Source organism: Sciurus vulgaris (assembly GCF_902686455.1).
Source record: "Sciurus vulgaris genome assembly, chromosome: 9".
NCBI lineage: Eukaryota > Metazoa > Chordata > Mammalia > Rodentia > Sciuridae > Sciurus > Sciurus vulgaris.
Window position 1 is genome coordinate 21,330,528 of NC_136469.1, and position 23,814 is coordinate 21,354,341.

The 23,814-nt window shown below is 36.9% G+C and overlaps 1 protein-coding gene across 9 annotated transcripts in view; it reads right to left on the bottom strand.

Annotated features, from left to right (window-relative positions):
- The window catches only part of INPP4B (inositol polyphosphate-4-phosphatase type II B), a 781,666-nt gene that overhangs the window by 200,132 nt on the left and 557,720 nt on the right, over positions 1-23,814 (bottom strand). For all 9 annotated transcript variants that reach the window (XM_079154820.1, XM_079154821.1, XM_079154817.1 and 6 more), the window contains 2 exons: positions 15,366-15,477; positions 10,700-10,772 (listed from right to left, as the gene is read on the bottom strand). In XM_079154820.1, the coding sequence (XP_079010946.1) occupies positions 10,700-10,772; positions 15,366-15,477 (185 nt within the window). The remainder of the gene's footprint in view (positions 1-10,699; positions 10,773-15,365; positions 15,478-23,814) is intronic.

Genomic DNA, 23,814 nt, shown 5'->3' on the forward strand with positions numbered 1-23,814 from the left:
ATTTTTATATAGTGTTTTTCTTTTTTCTGGAGCATCTGAAAACATACAGTCTTTGTTAGCCAACAAATATATAAAGATATATTCAACATAGTTAGCAAATTAGAGTAATACAAATCAAAACTACAATGAGATTTCATCTCAGGCAGGTTAGAATGGCAGCCAAGAACAGAAACAACAATGAATACTGGAGAGGATGTGGAGAAAAAGGAATACTTCTAATCTGTTGATTGAATGGTAAGCTAATACAAATACTGTGGAAATCAGTATGGAGGTTCCTCGAAAGACTAGGGATGGAACCACCATGTGACCTATCTATACCACTTCTCATTATTTATCCTAAAGAATTATAGTCATCACACTATAGTGATACCCATGTTTGTAGTAGTACAATTCACAATAGCCAAACTGTGGAACCAGCCTAGGTGTCCATTGGCAGATAAATGGATAAAGAATATGTGAGATATATATATATATATATATAACACAATGGAGTTGTTACAGTTGAGATATTAGGTATCCCTCAAAAGCTCATGTGTAAGACAATGTAAGAAAGTTTAGAGGCAAAATAATTGGGTTATGAGTCTTAACTCATCAGTACATTGATCCTCTGATGGGGATTTAACTGGGAGGTAAATGTAGGCATGTTTTTGGGTACATATGGTCCTTGGTTAAAGGAGTTGTCTCTCTGTCTGCTTCCTGATTTCATGTCCTGAAGTCTAACAGGCAACGAAACTTCAGATCAATCACTAGTCAAGCATCTGTGATTAGCTGGCTCCAATTTACCAATAAAACTGATTAAAAATATAGTTGATACTGAAGTGGATGTAAGGCTTTAAATAATATCAAGCATGGTACATGGTAGCTCAGGTCTCCTCAACGTATAGGCATAAAACTCTTTCAAATGTTGGGACTCTGTGAGACTACAATATCTCATTCACTACTTGGGTAAGCATATAATATTTTTCTGAACATTGAAATGAGAATCTATTTATTCATTCTTCTGCAACCATCCATTCTCAAAGGTATACTCTGAGCATTATCATTATCACAATTGGCATCAATTACAGCAGAGACCTTGATGTCAAGCATCTCATTCTTCAACCCACAGATTCAAATCTCTGGTATATTTACATACCCCTGTCAAGAATGAGACAGAGGGCTCACCTTTCAACAGGACCAACAGAGACCAGAAAACAGTAGAATATTTCCAGTGTGCTGAGAGAAAATATTTTAAAATCTAGAGCTGTGTGCCCAAAGAGATTATCCTTTGAATATATTCATGATCATTTAGGTTTTTTCAATTGGATTCTATCACAAATACATAGAGAGCCTTCATTATATTTATTTCCTTTCATCTAAAATAGAAGAACTTGCAGTCAGTCAATAAAAGAACTACATGATTTCATTCATTTTTAAAGTGACAATGTTTCAAAGATGTAAAAATTTTACTACTGCTTCTATTAACATATCTCTAGAGTTGGAAAATATGTATTGAATTCAATATAGTGTCAGTCAGGTTAAATCATATGGATGAGATCTCACGAATTCTAAAATATATCACATGGTTAGGAAATGTTAATGCTTCCTTTTATGGAAAAACAAAACCTTCAATCTCTGAAATGTCCAAATTGTTGCATAACATGTAAATATTCAATTGCTATACGTGCTGTGTTTTAATCTCTCTCTTTTTTTTTAAATTACACAGAATTTTTTTTATCTCCCTAAACACGGTCAGGAAGAATCCTTGGATTTTCTTGCCCTTTATAGGTAAGTAATTTTAAAAAAATCATATTTTGAATTATGTCAGAAAGTAGAAAAATATTTTCTTTTTAATCTCAAAACATGTCCCTTAAATTTCACATATTTTTGGCTTTTCATTTTAATGTTCTAAAAAGAAACAGCAGATCACAAGCAGTTTGATTAATGAGTTTGGGGATGCTCCTTTGGACACCAGGCATACACCATCCAAACATTCCATGGGAATGCTGTTATTTTTGAAAGAAATACCTGGGGCAAATAATCAAAACATCAGGCAACTTAATCATGCTCCCCCCCAAAAAATCTTCTCCCCAACTTTCATGCCATGGATTCTGATCTTTTGAGACTCATGTCTTCAAACCTTGGTACTAAATTGTGTATATTAACTAGGATTTAAATGCAGATATGGTAGGATCTACTTTGCAACTCAATTAGATCCACCAGTGTTCCTTCTTGAGTACCTGCTATGTCTGAGGTAAGGAGACCTAGTGTTTATCATAAAATACTATATGATGGACATAATAATAAAAATGAGGAGGTATGATCTGACCTTATACCTCCATGCAAGTTCATTGTACTAGTCACAAGAAGACCAGATAACATGCCTCAATTCAAAATTCTTGCTGTGGTGGTGAGGTAGTCATTGTCACATAAAAGAATGGCATGGTATTCATGCATCCAATAGTGAACAATGACTCACAAATGATAAATGCTTTGCCCAACGTTTTAAAATACTTCTACCTTATAGCAGAGATACAATTTCAGCAATTTTTTGTACATGTTCCAGCTGTTTATGTGAGTAAGTAACTGTGTGAAGGACTTTCAGCTCTGGTTCTCCACTGTGCCAAGTGTGTTTTATGTAGGAGCAGCTTTCTTGACCACGTAACTAGGCTCATCCCAAAAACAATATGTAAGTAGCACCTAGTGCATGTTCTTTCCAAAGACAATCCTGTGCATATTCTCCATCTCCAATTTTTACAATGCTTTTTGCCAGAACAGCGGCTAAGAATATCATGTGCCAGATTCTGCCAAGAGAAAGGTAGTTTAGGGTTATTTTGGACCACACCATGGTCTTGTGCTGACTTAATGAGGGTTAAAGTTCCCAACCAGTCCAGATTTTAATTGATCCACTCCTCTTTAGTTCAGCCCTTGAGATGAACACAAGTACAGAAAGTTTTCTCCAAAATTGCAACTCCAACTCAAATGTCTATATTATTTCTCCCAGAAATAACATTTAGCAAGGTAGCATGCCACCTGCCTTTCCACGGGGTTCAGCAATTGTGAAAGCCAAGCTGCAGTAGTTCTGAATAATTCAAAATAAAGATGCCAAGGAAATGTTCAACAAAACCAACACAGATAACACATAAAAAAGACTGCTGCTCAAGCAACCTGGGGCAGGAAAAATAAACCAGCGTTATCCCAGGATGGTTTCTCTCCTCTATAACAAAGGAGTGCTAGGGATAACGGTGGATTGACTGGACAAGGGAATTTGGAAATATGATTCAGGGTCCCAGGTATCATCAAAAAGCAGGAACACTTGTTTCATCAGGTTATCTTTTATACACTGCTCCAGGGAAAGCTCATCTGTGGTTGTCTTCATGTACTTCCTTGCCTTCAGGATAAGGCAGAAGTTATATATTTAAATGGAATTTGACTTTATAGGCTTAGGGCCTTAAAAAAATCACTAGTTTAATGTGCTGTACATTCTTAGAGAGAATCCATTCATTCTGTAGTTTTAATTATGCAGTTGTTTAATTGTTTAATTATTCAGCTGAATGTGCGTATAGTGCCTATTCTCCAAATGCTATATTACACTTATTCAGGGTAAGTCCTTGTAATCCAATTAGATACTGGCAGACCCTCATTTAAGCTTAAAAATATCACACACACACACACACACACACACACATACACACACACACACACACCTGAAATGTAGGTTGGCTGTTTTTTAAAATTACATGAGAACTTAAAAATCTAAACAAAGATCCCAAAAAACACCATCCTGGGTCTGGCTCTAAGCAAACAGAGGGAAAGAAAAACAAGAGAGGACCTCAGAAAATACAGCAAAGAGATAAATCTTTTTTAAATGATACAGGAAAAATAAATTGGTGAAAAATTGAATTCACAAGAAATTTTTAGTGACATTTCTTTATGTATATTATAAATTCCAAACATATTACTATTTTAAATAATCAAAAATAGAGTAGAAATGGAATACACTCTAAGTTGGACAAAGAACTGCTTTCCTAATGCAGCCAAACCCAGAAGCTCTTGGCCTTCCATCTTAAATTTAAGGCCAAGAATAAGAAAAACTATAACAGATGCCATAATAAAATATGAAAGTAATATTTGTCTCCATTTGGTGACACTTGGTGAATTTACTTTACAGAATTTGGATTTAGATATTGGGTGGACAGTAAAAGGAATTTGCTTCAGTTCTTTTGCTTCTGTTTCTGTCAGTGAAGGGTATAACTAGAAAAGCTGTTAGAGGGTTCATATTTCATGCTGAGAAACCTAGAATGGCCTGTAGTCCACTGAGCTCACCAAGTTCTCTGCCAACATGCCTCTGCTGCTTTCCCTGGATCTCAGAAGAAACCCCTCTTTCTGAGCTGCATGCTATATACCCAGCTCAAATGGTACCTCCTCCAGGAAGCTTTCCTTAGCTTCCTCTGCCTCCCTCCATCAGACGTCTCTCCTCTTACTCCATCTATCACACTGCTTACCAACTATGCTATGGTTGCCAGTCTTACATGGGATAGTTTGGATGTTGAATGTCTTGTACAGGTCCATGTGTTAAAGGTTTGGTGCTGAAGGTGGTAGGTAAGGAAATTTCAGGAAGGGCAGCCTAATGGAAGGTCCTTGGGAGACTGGAGGCACACCCTCCGAGGGGAATGTGCACACAGGTCTCCTTTTCCTTCATCTTTGTTTGCTTTCTGGCACATGAGTTGAGCAGTTTGCTTTACCACATGTTCCCACCATGATATGCCATTCTTGTCAGAGGCCCTAAGCTAATGGAGTCTCATAATCTTGGACTGGAAACTCCAAAATTGTGAGTCCAAATATCTCTTTATCAGCTGATTGCTTCAGTCATTTTCTTATAGCAAGGCAAAGCATACTAATACACTGGTCCTTGTCCCCCATAAGAATATGAACTCTTTTTTTGGAGGGGGATAGGACCTGTGCAGCTGTTTTCCTCACTGTCCTTGTCTCTTTTCCTGCACCTGCACAGAAATGAGCCTAGATTTTGCAATGTAGATGTTTCCCATCATTACTTTTCCCATGAAAAGAACAGACATGGCACCAATAATTGTTTAAATGGAGAGGGGAAAGGCAAGACAGAAGGACATAATTAAAAGCCCCACTTTAAGGCAGGACACAGATTTCAGAAGGAGGGAAAGATTAACCATGGTTAGAAGTCCCCTTCCCACTCCTCCACAGAATGTTAACTTTTTGACCATGTCATCATCTTTCCTTTATTACTATTCTTCTAGTTCACCTGAGGTGGCCAAGAGAGGAGATAGAACATGAACGGAGTTGAAGCATTCAGCTGATGCCTTTAAATGCATCCACAAGAGGGTTCCACAGGCTGTTAGTGAAATGCACTCTTCCATTTAAAGCTACTTACCATTCTGTATTGCAGGACAGTAATGAAAATATATGGAAATTCCAAAAGAGCAAGGTGAATCGGTTGCATCATGTTTACTAAAACAGCAAAGGGCAAAGAAATTTGGCAACTAAAAAGGAGCAAGGGCCAAGATTATGAGCCAAAATGGCCACAAGTTTTATAATTAGAGAGTTATAAGGGGGAAAATCTATTTAAATTTGTATGAGGAAATGATATTTTTTTTAATATAAAATGATATCATCTGACATTTGACGAGGTAATAGATTTAGTACCACATGAATACAAAGAAAAAAGGTGAAAGCAGGATTTATTTTTTGGCTGGAATGCATCAGAACTCAAAATGAATACAGAAGGAAATATTTTTGACAATCTCTTAAAGTATTATGAATCACAGATGGTGGAGTTTGTGAGAACATTATCTCAATATTTAGTTCAGTTGCATGGTATTGTGAAAGGTACTTAAAATTTATGGTACTATATGCAGCAGAAAAAATTTTAAATGAGAATTTTCTTGTAATTTTTAAGGAAAGTAAACTATCTGATTCCAAACCTAAATAAGTAAATTTGAACATCTTTTTCAGGGGACTTGAAGCATAAATTCAAAGAAGATTCGTATGTCATTTGTCACTGAACAAGCATTTGTTGAGTTTCTGTAGTATTCTGGCACTGGAGATTGTCCGGGTATTCAGAAGGCAAGGATTGAACTGTCCCTCCCAGAACTCTGCTTTTCCTCTCAATCTAGAGCTCCCAGGAACTGCTCTGTCCAGGCCTGCGTCCATCACTGGCTGATCATCACCCCATCACAAGATCAGGGTGGTCCCTGGTGCTTATAAGAGGCTCTCAGTAAGAGGAATGTATCTACCTCTGGACTCCAAGTCCCTCAATTTGTAGAGCTTGTTCTCCATGAGATTAAAGAAAGAAAATCCCAGGTTCTCTGTATGTTTAGGGTTAGAAATTGCCTTTATCTAAAGGGAATCGGCTATCTTATCTGGTTTTTTGAAATTTCAAAGGTGCACATTCAACAGGGCTGAAAACTCTCATTCCTTAATAATAAATTTTTATTTTACCCATAAATTATTGATCAAGTTCTGCATGATAGAAAACTTTCATTAGGTCAGTGGAAAAGGGTGCATGTTAGACAATGTGAAATTCAACGTATAAGATTTAAGGTCCAATGCTTGTTAAAATAAAATGCATACTCTAAATCTAAGAAAAAAGAAAGAAAGAAGCAATATCTCTTCTTCAATAATTTATACTTCTTCATCTCCTGAGAAGCAACAGTAGTGGATGATTTAACCCTATTTGGGGAAAAAGAGTCAAAGACACAGGGATCTATTTGAGGAAAGATATGGTTCTTATGTGAAGAAAGAAACAGAAACACCAACAAAATCTCTAAACAGAAAGGCAAACTGCATGTATTTATGACTGACAGCAGGCGGTCCCTCATCTTTGTTTGGATCCCAACCAACACAGTCATGGGAATCACAGCCCACCAGAGATGCCCTCTTTGAATAGGAGGAACACTGTACATATTAACGTAGAGCATCAAAGTGGTCTTCAGTGAAAATACAGGACAGTCATGACTCCAGAAGTATGGGGTTCAACCCAGCAAGATGCTGTATCCAATCTAATGCTTGCTGAAATGGAAAACTCACTCAAATAAGGATGTTAACAGGGAGCTTGGGATGGGGCCCACTGACTCCTCTCATCTGTCATCATGATATAAGGATCGGTGAGCTGAAGTATTTCTCAAATTTATAATTTTACCCCACTCCCCCCCCCAAAATGGAGAATTTGAGATATCTAGAGAGAACTGTCTTCTTGACAAAAGTTTAAGAAGTTGGATCTCCACGCAGGCGTTTGTGCTGTAAATGACAACTCCTGAGAAACAAAACTGTAAGTGTCAAAGAGTTTGTAAGTGAGCTTCACGTGAAAGTGATTCAAGTGAATACTTGCATGAAACATTTCTCAAAAGGAAAACAAAGCAAGAGTTCACTATACTACACTCACCTCACACATGAGAGAGCCAAAAGAGAAGTCAAGGACCCATGAGGTTAACTTGGCTACCGATGTACAAAGCGGCCACTCAGTCTGTCCATCAGTGTCACCTGCTTGGTGGCAAACCTAGGGCTGGCATCCGTTCTCAAGACAGCCTGGGCTGTGCTCTTACATGATTACCACAAGAGCCAGCAGTGGGCAAGGAGCTTGGCCTGATGTGACTTAAAAGGATCCCCCAACCCCATGTCCAGGTGAGGGACCTGACCCTCTGTACTTCTATACAGTTAAAACAAACTCCCCATTCACCATCTCCCAAAATCAAATATGTTTAAGCTTTCTTACTACCATTTTGCTTAAGTGAATATGTAAATAATTAAAGAGATAAGTCTACTGTTTTAACAACCTTATTTTATAGGCTCTATATTGAGAAAGTCAGACTATGTAAGAGCTTCTTCTATCTGATATGTACTGTGTTTGGGTCTGGTTTGTTTTCCCATGAAGCTAAGGTACTGATATTTCATTCTTATGAAATTATAAATTCTGTCCCTACTGCTCCTTCTTGTCCTTCCTCTCCTGCCCTCAATTCCCCAAATTCCCAACTTAAACATTCGACTTGCAAGGTAAACAGGCCATAAGAAGGGTGAGACCTTAGGGTGAAGAGCTTTTTCTTTTTACAATAGATAAGAGAATTTCCTGAGTTAGAAATGAAACCTCTGGAGATATAAATAGAATACTGAAGAGTACACCAAGATATGACATTCTCTCCCACTCACTCAGAAAGTACTTCATAACTCACTTGAGACTGGCAAGTTCCATATAATACATTAATACAAAACCTTGAGAAGAATGTCAATAGCTCCCTTTGCCTACAGATTAAAAAAAAAAAATACCACATGGGAGTTAAATGGATTCATTCCAAAGTTGCTGAGTTTATATAGATAAATAAATAGAACAAAAGACAAAGGTACACACAGGCCAAAGTCATACATATTCTATGCCTGTACAATGCACTTTTCATTTTGAACAGAGATATTTTATGTATAATGCTTAGCTTGTATTTTTAAAACTTTCTAAACACCTTTACAACACTCCTTCTTTCAGGCTGATCTTCCCTAATATAAAATGACTTGGAAAACATTCGTGATAAATATTCTAGGGTCAGAATACTCCTTGGTTTCCCCTGGACTAAAGACATTTAGTAATATCTTCAGAACAACATGGAATATCACCACCATCACCACCAAGAATAGAGAAAAGCAGTAACCCACGGTCTTTCACTCCACCAAGTAGGTGCACTTAAAGTGTAGAATTCAGCCATTCCCACGAATTCCATGTCTACTGTCTTTGTCTTATAATGTACACATAGCAAGCAGTGGTCTAGTAATCTCAAAGAGTAAGGTTTCCAAGATGTACAGAATCTAGACCCAGGTATTAGGAGGTATGGATTCATTTTCCAATACTCTACCTCTGTACCTTATTCCTCAGGTCCTATATTTGTTCACTTAGGAGTAAGTTTTCTTTTACTTTGAAATTTAACCAATTGGTATCTTTAAATGACATTTCTTTTTGTGTGTCTAAGAAAGGCACAGGTTTTACATGAATGAATCTTTAAATTATAATCATAGTATAGATTTGAATGATAACATGAGTCATTTGAATTATATTTAACATGAACTCAATATCTACCACACTCATTTTTCAGGAGAACATGTAATAAATGAAACAGATTATATGAACATAATAAAATAAAGTACTAAAGGTTGATTAAAACCTCCAGGTGAAAAAATAAACATGAACAGGACCCTTTGATAACACGTCAGATCTTTTAACCATGCTGATAATTTATCAGATATTTTATGGTCTATGGGTGATCTAGCTGTCTGGGTAGAGCCTTCAACACTGAAATTCATGTCCCTTCTGAGATTAAATCTTCAATAAAAAATAACCATCCAAACAAAAATCTCCCATACCATGTGTTCACAGGTTGAGAAGCAGCTATTCTTTTTTGGCATAATGCTTTATTTTGCATAAGTAGAGTTGATTTTTTTTTACATATTTATCAGTTAAATTTAATTTGATTTCTCTGTATGTATAAATACAGCCAAACGGTACATTTCCTTCTCCAGTCCCTATTATTAGCTGCCCCTAATAAATGGCTAATAATTTAGAGGCTATGTATTAAGAAGCCTTTGAAGTTCTGTTCCATTCATTAATCTGATTTTCACACTATCTATGTTGTTACTCAAATATAAATAACATGGCAGGGCAAGAAAAAGCAGCAAGACTTATGTTACTGTGACAGCAACTTGGGAAGTAGTGGCATGGCCTGGGACTCAAAAATAAATGCCCTGGTACTGAAACTCGTGTGAATGCCGTACCCACTACTATTTACCAGGTGGGGGACATGGAACGATTTCTTCAGCTGCACAGTGTTGCCAAGGGTAACACCTTCCCCAAAACACTTGGTGGAGGACCAAGGCAACAGGTCTACTCCCTGTCACCAGAGTAGCCATTAATGATCACATAACTTACACTACCCTTCAAAAGGTTATTGAATTGAACATATTCAATATTATCATGTATATCCTAACCATACCATCCATCTCAATTTTATTCATAAATTCCTTTAATACATTGTTTGATGCCTTGTTAAAATTAAAATGTGTTACTATGAGTAACAGACACAGGCCTAGGAATATTCCAATGTGGTTATGAATTTTTCCTATTGAATTCATCTGTCAATTGTTTTTTGTTTGTTCTTGTTTTTGTTTTTGGTACCAGGCATTGAACACAGGGGCACTTGACCACCGAGCCACATCCCCAGCTCTATTTTGTATTTATTTAGTGACAAGGTCTCACTGATTGCTTAGTGCCTCACTTTTGCTGAGGCTGGCCTTGAACTCATGATCATCCTGCCTCGGCCTCCCAAGCCACTGGGATAACAGGCGTGCACCACCACACCCAGCCTGTCCATTGTTTTAATAACTTAATTTTATAAAGTATATAATTAGAAAGCCAAACTAGATAAGAGGTTCACTTTCTATTTGTCTTTAAGTGTTTCTTGTTTCATATAATATTCCAACAGCCAAGAGGAATTTACTTCTTCTGCATATAGCTAAGGTGTTTGTCTATGTTTTCTATGGAATTGTACGATCTTCCCCCATTCTGTCCTCTGCACCTGATTCCCAGTTCATTTACTAAGTGTTCAGAAGTCATTCCTTGAGAAAAATGCCCAGTTTCAGAGTTAACTTTATATAACATTCAAATTTATGTTCATATGACACTAATGTAAGTATCCAAAACTGAGTTACATACCTGCATTCAAAAAAGGTAAGTTATCTTTTCCACTCACACTTTCTGGGGCCGTACATTCGTATACCAGGGCACACTAGGAAAAAATAAAAGAGAAAAGAAATATATTAAAAAAATCAAGATGAGAAATGAAATTATGTTTTGTAAAAACATGAAAACATTTCTTTACCATGCAGCTTGTTTTAAATTTGTGATTATTTACTTATATTTATATGTAAGACATTTTGTATTACACAATTATGAAATACATCTCATTTCTGGCTGAAGGCTACTTGGGGAAGAATTGAGAAAGAGTTGAGAAAAATCCCAATGTGCTAGGGAAATTTTTCTAGTAGAATAAATCATATTTTACTAGCAGAATTATTTGCAATTGTTTTTCAACTGGGTTAATTTTAGAACAATAGAAAGCAAAAAAATTACCAGATTTGAAGTAAAGGCAACTTTAATTTTTTTTGTTTGTTTGTTTTAGGGGTACCAAGAATTGAACTCAAGGGCACTTGACCACATCTCCAGCCCTATTTTGTACTTTATTTAGAGACAGGGTCTCACTGAGTTACTTAGAGCCTTGCCTATGCTGAGATTGCTTTGAACTTGAGATCCTCCTGCCTCAGCCTCCCAAGCTGCTGGGATTATAGGTTTGTGCCACCTCGCTGGGCTAAAATACAGAAACATTTAAGTGTATAGGACAAAAGGATATTTTGTCTCTAGGAAAACAATGCAAATGTTTGCTCTTAGAGTATGAGGACCGTTTCTAACCAAGATGATCTCCGGGGCCCATGATTACTAGATCAATTTCCCGACATTCACATAGTTGACACCTCTCTGGATGGAGAGAAGGAAGAGACACAGAAGGACTCATGGACTTACTCCTAGGGAATGAACCCTGATGGGAGAGAAAGTCCCAGGCAATTCGTCACTAAGATGGAACTCTCCCTCAGCTTCCTATGGAACTATAACTAACAGAGGAAACAGGAGGTTGAGAAGAGAGCAGTTTTCACATAGGCAGATCTGGAATCCATTTCTTCTCATGAGTTTCCTTCTATCTGGCCCCAAAATGGAGGGATTCAGGGGAAAGACGAAAGTGAATTTTCTGAGAATATATACCAGCTATAAACAAGAGAATGTAAACAAAGCAAATGAAAAAAAAAAAAAAAAACCTAGAAAGTTCTTTAGGTGAGTAACTAAGGGAAGCGTTCATCCTCCTGTAGGTTCTGCTTGGCCATGCTCAAAAGAATGCACAGGCTCAGACCACCCTCCCTAGGAGGTTAGACCAGAATTCCTTGGGGACTTCCCAGTCGTTCCAACACACCTGACTCCCCCCACCGCTTGCCTGTCTGCCCCCAGGGCCTGGTCCCCCTTGGGAATCATGAAAACTGAGGTTCCTGTTAAAGAGGGAACGTTTAGGTTCCCTAAACACTTTGAGGAGGAAGGCATATAATCAAAGCACTGACTCAAATGTTACTTTCTGTATTTTTACAGTCTACTACTTATTCCTCTGCTGTATTGTTCATCACGTAACACAGTAAATCCGTGGGTGGGTGAAACAGGAGCTTTTCTGACTATTTTACTGAGGTCCTAGTTAACTGAAAGAATGAAAAACCACAAACAGCTCTTAAAATTTGATGCCCTCTAAATCATTCCTCTGACCAATCAAAAGTCAAAGGTGGTACTCTTCTTTTAATCCATAGCTTGTTTGGAAACGTACTTTTCAAATCACTGAAGCAATGTGCAATGATGCTTGGGCATACTTAAAATTCTTTATTTTTCCTCTTTCCAATATTTCCTCTACTCCTTTCAGACTATACAGGGCTGTTAAAATAATCTTTCATAAACACTATATTCATCATATCAATGTTCTGCTCCAGCATGTATAATGGGTATTTACAGACCAATCAAACCTAATATTCTCAGACTGTTCTGGACATTTTACCATGATTTGTCCCTGACACCCTTCCATGTAATAACTAGATCTATACCTATAAGACATCCTCATTTCCAAAAGAAGAACATTATCAACATAACTTACAGGAAAGGTGAGATCGAACCTTTCCAGTAAAGTCCATAATTTATTGAGACCAGGCCATTATTCTGACACTGCTTTCCTATATGAAGCAGCCTGTCTTCTCGTAATAAAAGACAGCTTCATGTTTCCTAATGGAAGGTCTGTATTATTTACAAAGTGGACACAAAAATGTGACCTTCCCATACTTATAGCTCCCATCCAAACTGGAAGGCAAATACTTAGGACAATTTTGACCTAAAGAGCCATCTTCTATTGAGATTTTACTGTATTTTAAAATTCTATTTACAATGCTCTCAAAATTAAAATTCATAGCACAAAATAGAAAATATCCAAAAATAGTTACTAAATTAATACTAATGAATTCCTCAGCAGGAACTGAACTAATAGACGTATTGATCTGGGACTTTCTAGCTTCCAGAACCATAAGATCAATTCCTGCTATTCAAGTCACCCAGCTTAAGGTATTTTGAATAATATAGGCTTCACTGTTACCTGCTTCAATCTACATGAGAGATAACATGTGTTACTTTCAGGACAAAAACTGCAAAGCCAACAGAAATACACTCCTTCATCCTCAAATTAAGCAAAGCAGTAAAAGTGATGCTATCTTAGGGATATATTTTATTTCAGTTACCTTCCCTTTTCACATTCAAGATCTAAATCACCATTAATAAAAAACTATGTTAATACACTTCCTATGGATTTTAGCAGATCTACAGAAGGGTCGATCGTTTGCAGTTCTAAAAAAACAACCACCCCCACGAATTCTGGCCACATTTTGAAAACAATGAGAAAAAAAAATATTTCCATATATTCTTCTAAATATCATGCATATTGGATCTTAATATATGTTTTCCACTCAATAATAAATTTTGTTATGGATTACCAAAAGACTTGATAGTTACTTTATTAAATATTCACAAAAGGTCAGTTTTTCTAAAAATCCAGTGATGACAGAGATGCTGCTAACCTTTGGTTTGTTTCCTCTCTTTGTCAACCTATGACTCACCCAGGATGTCTACTACCACCTTCTATTTCTAGAATAGCTCAGTTACAATTTTTTTTAAAATTCAGATGACTGAGCCAAAAGCATTATATAGGACTTTGGTGGGGCAAGTTCCTAGATATCAAGTTCTCTCTCTATGAAAAGAGTATGATTCAATGTGCACTACCTCCTAACAGAGACAGTCTGGAGTCGAGGAGTGGGTGAGCTGGAGGAGATAGGGGAAGTGGCTTTGAGGAAAGCAGATCTGCTTTGAAATGGGAAGAATTTCTGCTACTGGCCTCCTGGTTCATGGGTCCAGGTCCAGATATGATGATCTGTCTACTCCTGAATCCAGTTCCCCACTTAGCATCCAAGTCATCTTTCCCTAAACTTGATACAGAGGTTCATGTGATGGTGACCCAGATGAGTCTTATATGAGACTCCAAAGGGAATGATGCTAGGATGAAAGGACCAAACCCAGGACAGAGTGCTCGAATGCAGAAACCCAATGAGGATCTCCGGCAAAACTCTGCCCTAGCCCTGACACTTGCAAGTGACCTGATTTAAACTCTAGGCCTCCTTGGAATATTTTTATGATATATTAATAATGTCCCAATGGGAGAATAAGGGAATAAAGAAAAAGTCTGGAACAGCATAGAAGATGCTAGCCAATTCTAGTACAAGAAAAATATTTTGTTGAAAGTCTTAGATATTTTATAAAAATCATTTATTTTATTAAGTGTTGGATAAACATCTTCCATGTTGATGTTTCATAAGTACCAAAAATTGAAAATGTACAAAGGTAAGAAACAATAAACTAGAAAATAAGTCACAGTGGCCTTATCATTTAAAAATGTTCAATTATGTGAAGGTAGAAATTAAAGTATATAAAAGAACCCATTTTCCTCCAAAAAAAAAACTTTTGGCAGTTTTTAAATATGTGCCTGTGCTTCAATTGTTTCCATAAAATAGGCCACTACATTCCTAACAAAGGAATTCAGGTTAATATTTATATCAGGTTTTTCTCTTTTAGAGAAAAGGAAGCAATAGAAAGAGAAAATCCTGTGCACATATTTATTTGCACTGCACCTTTATCATGGGCTTCAAAAGAGCTGCTTCACTTCTGGCTGGTATTGTCCCTCTTCTAGAGCTGTCCCTCTGCAATATGTTATTTCCTGCCTCTCTCTGTACAATTTCATAAGGCACCAAGTTCTTGTTAAATCTGCCTTCCATCATACAAAAAGGAAATCCAAATTAAAATTGCATCCCTTTCCAAAGACAGCTCTGGGAGGAGAGAGAGGTTACTTTTTGGCAGAAGCCCTCCCAGAATCTTCTGTGCGTCTCATGCAGGGTTAATTATGACAGAATGCAACAATGATCAATACTTTCGTTCCAACTGAGAAGAGGCAGTGCCAGCAAGGGAGCTGGCGGTGAAGAGAAAGGTGTTTCTGAATGGTGTGTAGCTTTGCCTCGTTTCATACAAGTGGACCCTCTGGTTCAGAGGATGAAACGCTCATCTTGTACTCCAATTCCAGAGCCGATTTCTCATTTATCTTTTGAATAATGAGATTTCCAACCCCACAGAGTGTCAGTGATACAGGCATCTGGCAAAGCTGATCATTTCTAATTTAATTTGTGCAACGAGCTGACTGCGATCCTACCTTTTGTCCCTGCACATCTGTTGTGATGTGGTCGGCTTCTCCATCCTCGATCTCCCCCATCTTCACGACACTGACTTCTATGGTGCCGACCACTTTGCCACCATCTGAAGTTCTGCAAGCAGAAATCAGTGAAATGCAGAAGTGAGAATCTCTCTCTCTAAACAGGTTCAAATCATGGTTGTTTCTGAAAACCAGTAACATTGCTGTTTACCTTGTCTTAAACATATCTGCTAAAAAAGGCAAATCGTGTTACTTGTGCTGGTATTTTTAATTTCAAATGAAAATTAAACATGAATTTATAAGATAAATTACATCAAAAACTACTTCAAGAGCCCTCAGGAGCAGCCTCTGGGAGGGAACACTGCCAGTGGAACAGATCAGCCTCCTACCTGCGGTCATCAAATGTCAACAAGGGCATAAACCATGGTCCCACCATACCAACTTCAGGACCTATCACATCAACTCCAGCTGAATAAAAAGGGAATGAAAATAAATGACCATGTACCCATCAATGGCTAAGCCACTGGTTACAAAATCTGACTTTGTACATTTTTTTCTAGTACTTTTTTTTCTCCTAAGAGAAAAGATTAAGAAAAAACTCTCCTAGCAAACATTAGTTAAGGTACATGCAAAGCAGAACCCAACCTAGAGTTTGTTTACTATAATCTCTTATTTTTCAGACACAGAAGCTGAGACTCAGGGGATGGGAAGATTCGTCCAAGGTAACAAAGTAGCAGCCCCTGTGCTAATCTTCTTCAAGTCTATTGGTCACTGAACAACTCTGCTGAGCTTAAAGGCGATAACTTTATTAGATTTTTAATATCATTTTTTTCATCACCATAAAAGCATTATGGTTGGCAATCACCATGAAAACTAAAGATACATTAATGAACTACCACATTTTAAGATTCTCTTGTTTCTCTTTCTCAGCAAGAAAATCTTTAGAAAAAGTGCTGCCTTTATACCACGGCAACACTGTGACCCATAATTACATGTTTCCCTCCAGGCCTATGGTGAAAGTAGGTAGCATGTCACCCAACAGGTCTGACATGCTGCTGTACCTTCTTGCTAGCCACCCTGACTGAATGATAGTGATCACGACACTTCATTTTCGTTTTGAGTTATGTTCTTTTCTGAAATTTGCTTTTCACTTTAATCTGAGAACTAATCGTGTATCTCTTTTAACCAATTCCTTCTAAATGTTGCTATGTTATTATAAAGAGGTATCAGAAAAGAGGAATAAAAAATCAGTATGTTGACCAAAAATACTAATTAAAATAATGAGTAAACTAAGTGAAAGGAAGCATGACTATATTACTAGATCATGAAAGTAAAGGGTAAAAATTAAAAGGTATCTTCTGAATTACGCTTTTTAGGAAACTGGAGTAGGAAAATCCTAGAGTAGGAAAATATTCATGTACACAATTAATATCATAGTGCAATAAAATAAAGGTGACACAGATAGAAAAAGAAGTGGTTTATTGTTAACTATTAGCTAAAGATTCTTATGAATCTTGAAATATGAAGTAAAACGCTTGTTGGCCATTTTAAAATTGGTGGCAACCATCCTACTATTGACTCAATTTTTGACATTAATATACAAAATCAATGTTCACCACCAAGAAGGTACACATACTGGAGACATTATGGTTTGTGATACTGTAGAAAACTATATTAGTTCCAATTCTGGGATAGCTTTAAAGAACTCATTATATCATTTCCCACTTAAATATGACTTAACGACTTATCACAGGCATTGTGGGGCATACCTCCGCATGAGTCTTCCAGACCGAGTAGTATAATAAAAATCCTCATTGATACTATGAAGGCTTTTTTTAAATAGAGATTTGCAGACTCCTCTCCCCCACCCAAAATCAGTTATCTAAATGAATAATGTCATCTTTTTCTTCTCAAAAGGAATTGTTTAAAAATGATTCCTTAAGCAAACTAAGCTAGCTTAACTTTCAGGAATGTAAATCCTACGTGTAACATTCTAAATTTTTTTTTAACAAGCTAATCCAAATAACATACCTAATGAGTTGAAACAGTAGGTAGACTTTTTGCAGCCTCTTCCAGGGTTGTGCAATAATTAAAATGACCTCTGCCATAATGGCAACAAGTGTCAATTCAAGGACCGAGCTGGGCAAGTAACATGACCACATAAGGCTAAGTTTTCCTCCTTTGTAACTCAGTCCTTCTCCCAAGGATTGAATTCTGTGCTCATCACAGTGCCTAGGAGTTGTACTGGTAGAGCATCAGCATCAACACAATTGCCACTGACATTAATGCATCAAATTATATTTAATGTGATTCTCCTCAGAAATGTCACTCAAAAAAATATCTAAGACAACAGTAAAAAGAGCATAGGATCTCATGGCACATATATTTCAAGAGTGCTTGAATATCACTGGAGATATAAGACTTAGTGATAACGGATGATGGTATGAAGCCCACATTCCTGGTAGTGCAGAGTACATAAATCTATAACTATCACAATACAAGTGAACCTTTCAAAATCCTCCAGCAGATGAAAAAGTAATACACAATGGGAGTCAACTTCTGAACTACAGTTCTATCTATTCCCTCTTTTATAGTTATCTGGCTACTTGCTCAATGATTTGTCTGCCTTCTGGGTTTCCAGGTTTATCTCTTCTTGGCTTCTGCTTAGTCCCTGAGTAGAATCAAAGTCAGGAGCTTGCTTAATCTAGTGATACCACAGAATTCTAGAGTCAATTCCTCCCCTCAAATCATTTTAGATAGGCAGGTCTTTTGAGTACCCTAAAGTATATCTCCTCATCTCAGATTTGTAGAAGATGAAATATTTAAACCAGGTTAGAAATGAACCCAAAACAACCCAAACTGCACCCTGTAACTGAATTAGAATATAGAATATAGAAGTAGATTCTTGATATAACAATTTACTATGCACAAAAATTACAGATACCAACACCTCTCTCTTCAATCAGGAGAGTCACAAAAGAAATATTTATTTCGTGTTCCAAAAGGTCCATTCAAAGATGACATCACAGAGATTTAGAAAACAAATTTACTCTTAAATGATTAATTACCTATCACCCATCAGTTTGGGGAAGGTTAATAATAATAACTTAACCATTATTCACTACTGAAATTCTATTGGGTTTTAACCAACAGAAATTCATCACATCTGCAGAGAAGGTACATTTAAGAAAGTTCTGGGCTAGCGATCAAGAAATCCAAGCTCTACTTCCACCCAGTACTAATCAGCTATGTGACCACGTACATATAATTTCATTTCTCTGCATTTCAGTTCCTTTTACTACAAAACAGAGCTGGTCTCTAACAGCTATTCCACACTATCAGCACTTGAACCCCATCCTTAGTCTCTTCTACGATTTCATGACTGCCATCATAGGCCATCACAGATTAATATAGACTCAGGGGCACTCTCAGGCACATGATAGCCTCTCCTCCTTAATCCCCCACCTTCCCTTCCCACTTTCAGCCCAAAGAAACCAAAACAAACCAAGTGTGTGCCAAGCCTGGGGAATCACTGAACGACACATTTGACTGAACCCGAAACAGAAGCAATCTTCAGATCCCTTCCTAGCAATTCGGGTGGCAATAACATGAGGTGCAGTTAGAAAAACCTCAGCTACACCAAGAAAAGAAAAAGAACTGTCATTTCAGAGAGTGCATTGCTGGATCATCATCACTGCTGAAAGCAGAGTCTCATAAGAAAATACAAAGTGGATAGTTCATGGTCACTGCTGTATTTCCATCACAACGTCAAGGTCCTCTTTCCATTTGTAGTAACTTAAATATTTAACCATGCCAAGGAGATGTGGAAGACAAGAATGGGGGATTTGGGCAACACAAATCTACATACATTTTTCTCACCTAGGTTTTTCAGATACATAATAAGTTGGTAATGAAAGCTTTTTAAAAAATGCTTTTCAAATAACTTTCTGACACTTTCTAATATATTTAATCTCATAGGCTGACGTGTACACATGTATTTTAGAAGTATATATGCAAAATGTTCTTCGAACCAAGTACAATTTAATGAAGCTCATCCTCTAAACTTCTTTCTCATCTATTCCGCCATCCTTATTACAGCAAAAGGAAAAACAAAATAATAAGAGAGAAAAGAAAAATATTTCCAGAAATGTTAAAAAGCAACATGTAAATAACATTTCTATTTTGGAAATGTCGCAGAGATGCAAACGAACAAATGACTCTAAACATCCAGGGAAAAGCATCATTAGCACTGTCTGTCTTTGTGAATACGAAGTAGCACCAGTACATACCCAGGAATTTGCAATTGCAAGACGTGCTTTACATTGAAACCATCTAGATGTGTAACTAGAAAATGAAAAGCTCATCTGGACAGGAAAATAAACAAAGGCCATAAATAAACAAACAGAGCCAGTCAGTCAGTGAGCATACCCTGATGATCTTTCTGGCACACAAATTTACACAGCAGGGCTAAACTCATGAAATTGAGGGATCTCTGTAAGTACATGGAGGTGAGAACACCTCTATTCTAGATGAAATTCATGAGTGTTACAAGCCATAAAACTCTGTCAAATGAATAGTCAAAACGAAAATAAAAAACCTTTCAGTAGTTCTTAATAATTAATAGCTTACATACACCAAGGTTTAGTTCTAGGATTTTTGATCTTTTCGCATTATAGATTCACCTCCAGAAATTCCACCCACTATCATGGGATTCCAATGTTCTTCTAAGATCTACCACAATTTTATATTCTCAGCTCAATTCCAATTTCTATTTCCAAATACCGTTGGTCCTTACGTCATTATTGAATATTCTAGAAGCTTGAAACTAACCCTTCATTTTTTTCAAACCCAAACTCATGCAAGAGCATTTTATTCTAAAACTAAAACCAAAAACACTCCTCTCCTCCCTCTGCCTTGTCTTTATACTCCAGTCAATCACTAAACCCTGATTCTTCCCCCATGACATCTCTCACATGTATCTCTTCCCAAGAACAACATCCAGATTGATCACATCTCTTATGTTACACTTAGAGAATCTACTTCTGTTCTCCAGTATCTTTCCCTTGCATTCTATCTATGCCAAATTCTCTGCCTAAGCTCTGCTTTTTCACTATTTTATTTTTCTCATGTTAAAAGTCTTAGGATATTGTCCAATCCCTACCCAGAAAGGATGGACTAAATAGCACCTATCTTTCAAGGCCTGATATCAGGATCTGTCAAGTTTATTATGGACAGCTTGATATTTTTGGTTCAAACTGATCTACCTCATCACACATCATTAAATAATGACGAATGAAGTGGTGGAAAGCATCGAGGACTTTGAGTAGCAGAGTTCCTAGCCATTGTTCTGATTCCCTATACAGTAAACAGCTCTGTGATTGGGAACAGGCAAGCCTCCATAAAGGTCTCCCAGCTATACAATTCGAAAACTGTAAACCATCCACTTATCTCGTAAGATTTACGTAACCCAAAGTAACAGATCTTAGGTCTAAACATGGAAAAATGCTTTTACAAATGCGTAACATAGTTATACAACCTGGACCACAAAAATTCAAGAGTACAAATAATCACCATCACATTTTTAGGCCTGTAGGTCCCCTTTTAATGCTGAAAATGAAACTGTCCCAAAAGTAGGAATTCTACGAACATAAATTCACCCCCATCAGACACGATTCAAATGTTATCAATTATATTTTGAAACTTCTTTCAATAATAAAGGTGAAATGTCAACTGTCTCCTTGAATGAAGAAGTATCCATCAGAAAAGTGAGAAAACAAGGTTGGCTCCTTGGAAATGCCATTGTCAGGAGGCTGAAGCAACTAAAATTACAGTAGAATTATCTGACATCTTGATCTGCCAGGAAGGCTTCAGGTAGCAGAGAAGCAGCACACTGTAGCCTGTCACACACACGGAACACAAAGACACAACCAGGATGTGGAGCAGTTATAGTATGAGAGAGATTTGAAGAGAGCACCAGGCAAACTGAGGGAAGGTGTCAGCACTGAGGTTATAATTTTCCCCTCTGGTATCCCTGGACCTAGATTCAACACAGTCTCAAATGTAGAGATAAGCATTAGTGCAGACAGCGATCCAGGAAAAGTCCTCTAGTTCTGGAGGTGAAGGAAGGAGGTCTCCTAATAATAAAGAAAGAAAAGGAGAAGAAAAGAGAAGAGAAGAGAAGGAAGAGAAAAGAAGAGAAAAGAAAAAAGAAAAGAGATCTCTTTGCTCCACTCCCTCATGCCCCAACTACCATGTAATTTTGCATATGGTGGTGGCAACAATTAATATGGTCACAATCAGGGCTCACGGGTTGCTGCAAAAACTCAAAGTTCCCTATAAAACTATGAGAGAGGGACTGCTTCCTCTCTGACTGGAGGAACTGTGATCCCAAGGTTGTGGCAAAATACCCTTTATCTTTTATTACCCTCCATTCTCCTGCTATGTGGTCCCAGAAAGGGGGTGGAGTTACACAGCATAGTGGGAAACCAAAACCCACTGGAGGATCCAGAAGGGAATCACCCCAAGAAACAAGAGAGTGCCAGAGAGGTTGTAGAGAGAATGAAGTTCAGGAAAAGGACGTCTTAATATTGTTTATAAGCTCTCAGGCTCAACCAAGCTGGGCATGCATGGTTCTGATACAAGTATATGTATAAGAAATTTTGAAAAATGACCCAAGGGCCAGAGTACCATGAAAAGTCCAGAATCACCTGGATGACAATGTGACAATGTGACAATGTGAGGGACAGATCCAAATAACACTATCATGGTTCTGGAAACCATGAGATTGAAACCAGAGGGCTCTACAGGATACATGGTAAATACACAAACGTCTAGCAATGAATGTTAGGAATCCAATTATTCATTTTTTTCTCAAAATATAAAATGATTTGTAATGGACAACAAATTAGTGGTTGCTAGGGGTTTTGTGGGTAGACATAGGAAACAAAGGAGCAGCAGAAAGGAGTTTTTTGTATCTTAATTATATTGGTGGTTATGAGAATTTATTTCATAATAATTCATGTGTTACAATTTATTTCATAAAAATTTCATGTGTTACAATTCTAGAACTGTACAATAACACAAGGTCAGTTTGACTTATATTAGTTCATGAAATCAAAGAAATGAGAAAGGACAGAGCCATTTTCTGTAATAATAATTTAATAGACAATAAAAACATCCATTTTGGTCTGGGAATATAAAAACCATATTTATTAAAAGGCGATCCTTTTCCATGTCAACCAAACCTGATTTCTGACATTTACTAGGTAGGGATGCCAGAGTCCAAGTGTGAATTTTATCCCACCTGTTGTGATTTTGAAATATCTGAAAACCCTTGGAAATCTCATGTATGGAAAGAAAAAGTTCCACCTGAACAATGGGAAGTATTTCATCAGAACGGATAGGAAGATGCTAATTCAGGTAGTGCAACACATTTACCAAATCAGTGACTCTCCACCATGGTATAAATCCTGGCCTCTTCCTGCCTGAAATCTCTCACACTTAGACTTAGAAAAAGGAACCATTACTTAGATTTTTGTTGAATTTGTCTTATTATATTTATTTTCTTTGCACTTTTACTTTTGAGCAAGAGAAAGGGAAAGACAGGTAGGAAGAGAATTTCCACATTAGCAGAGGCAACTGGGAAAGGAAGAAAAATAGGAGAAGGGATGGAATAATATGAGATTATATGCACATAGCAGGGAGAAAGTTAATATCAAAAAATTTACATGTATAAAAGCCTTTATGGCAAAAGGCAAACAATATTGACAGGTAAGGAATTTTGCTTTTGTTCCTTTGATATTGTTTTTTACATAAATTGATTGCAAATTTAATAAAACTAATCAAAATGCTCTTAGACACTTAAACATCCATAGACAATATACATGGAGAACTGAAGGATTAAATTAGTAAATGATCAATTAAATACAAATGAGGAAACGCTAATATTCAGATTTTCAATTGCACACTTCTATCAGGTTTTCTTGTGCTTTGAGTTTTAAGTCAGTTTTTAATAGGAGAGCACAAAATATACCAACAGAAAAGCTAGTATTAAAAGGTCAAATTTATACATTGTATGATTGTAATTTTAAAGTACAATGTATTTCAAGCCTATTCAATCAGAAATTCAAGGATACATGTACTCTGAACAACTCTTACTGCCTATAGTTTTATGCTTAATTGCATTTTGATTTGTTTTAAATTCTGTCAATTATAAAATCTTCCGGTTTTCAAATTTTTTATTTTCTTTAATCTGATATCACCAAAAATACTTACAACTGTATCAACTCCATAGAAATATAAAAATAAGTTAAAAAATTACAGAAAATATTAGTTTGCAAACATTTATTTGGCAACTACTTGTTCTATTAAGTACTATTCCACGCACAATACAACAACAGAGAAAAAAAACCCCAAAATTCCTACCCTCAGGAATTCACATTCTAAAGGT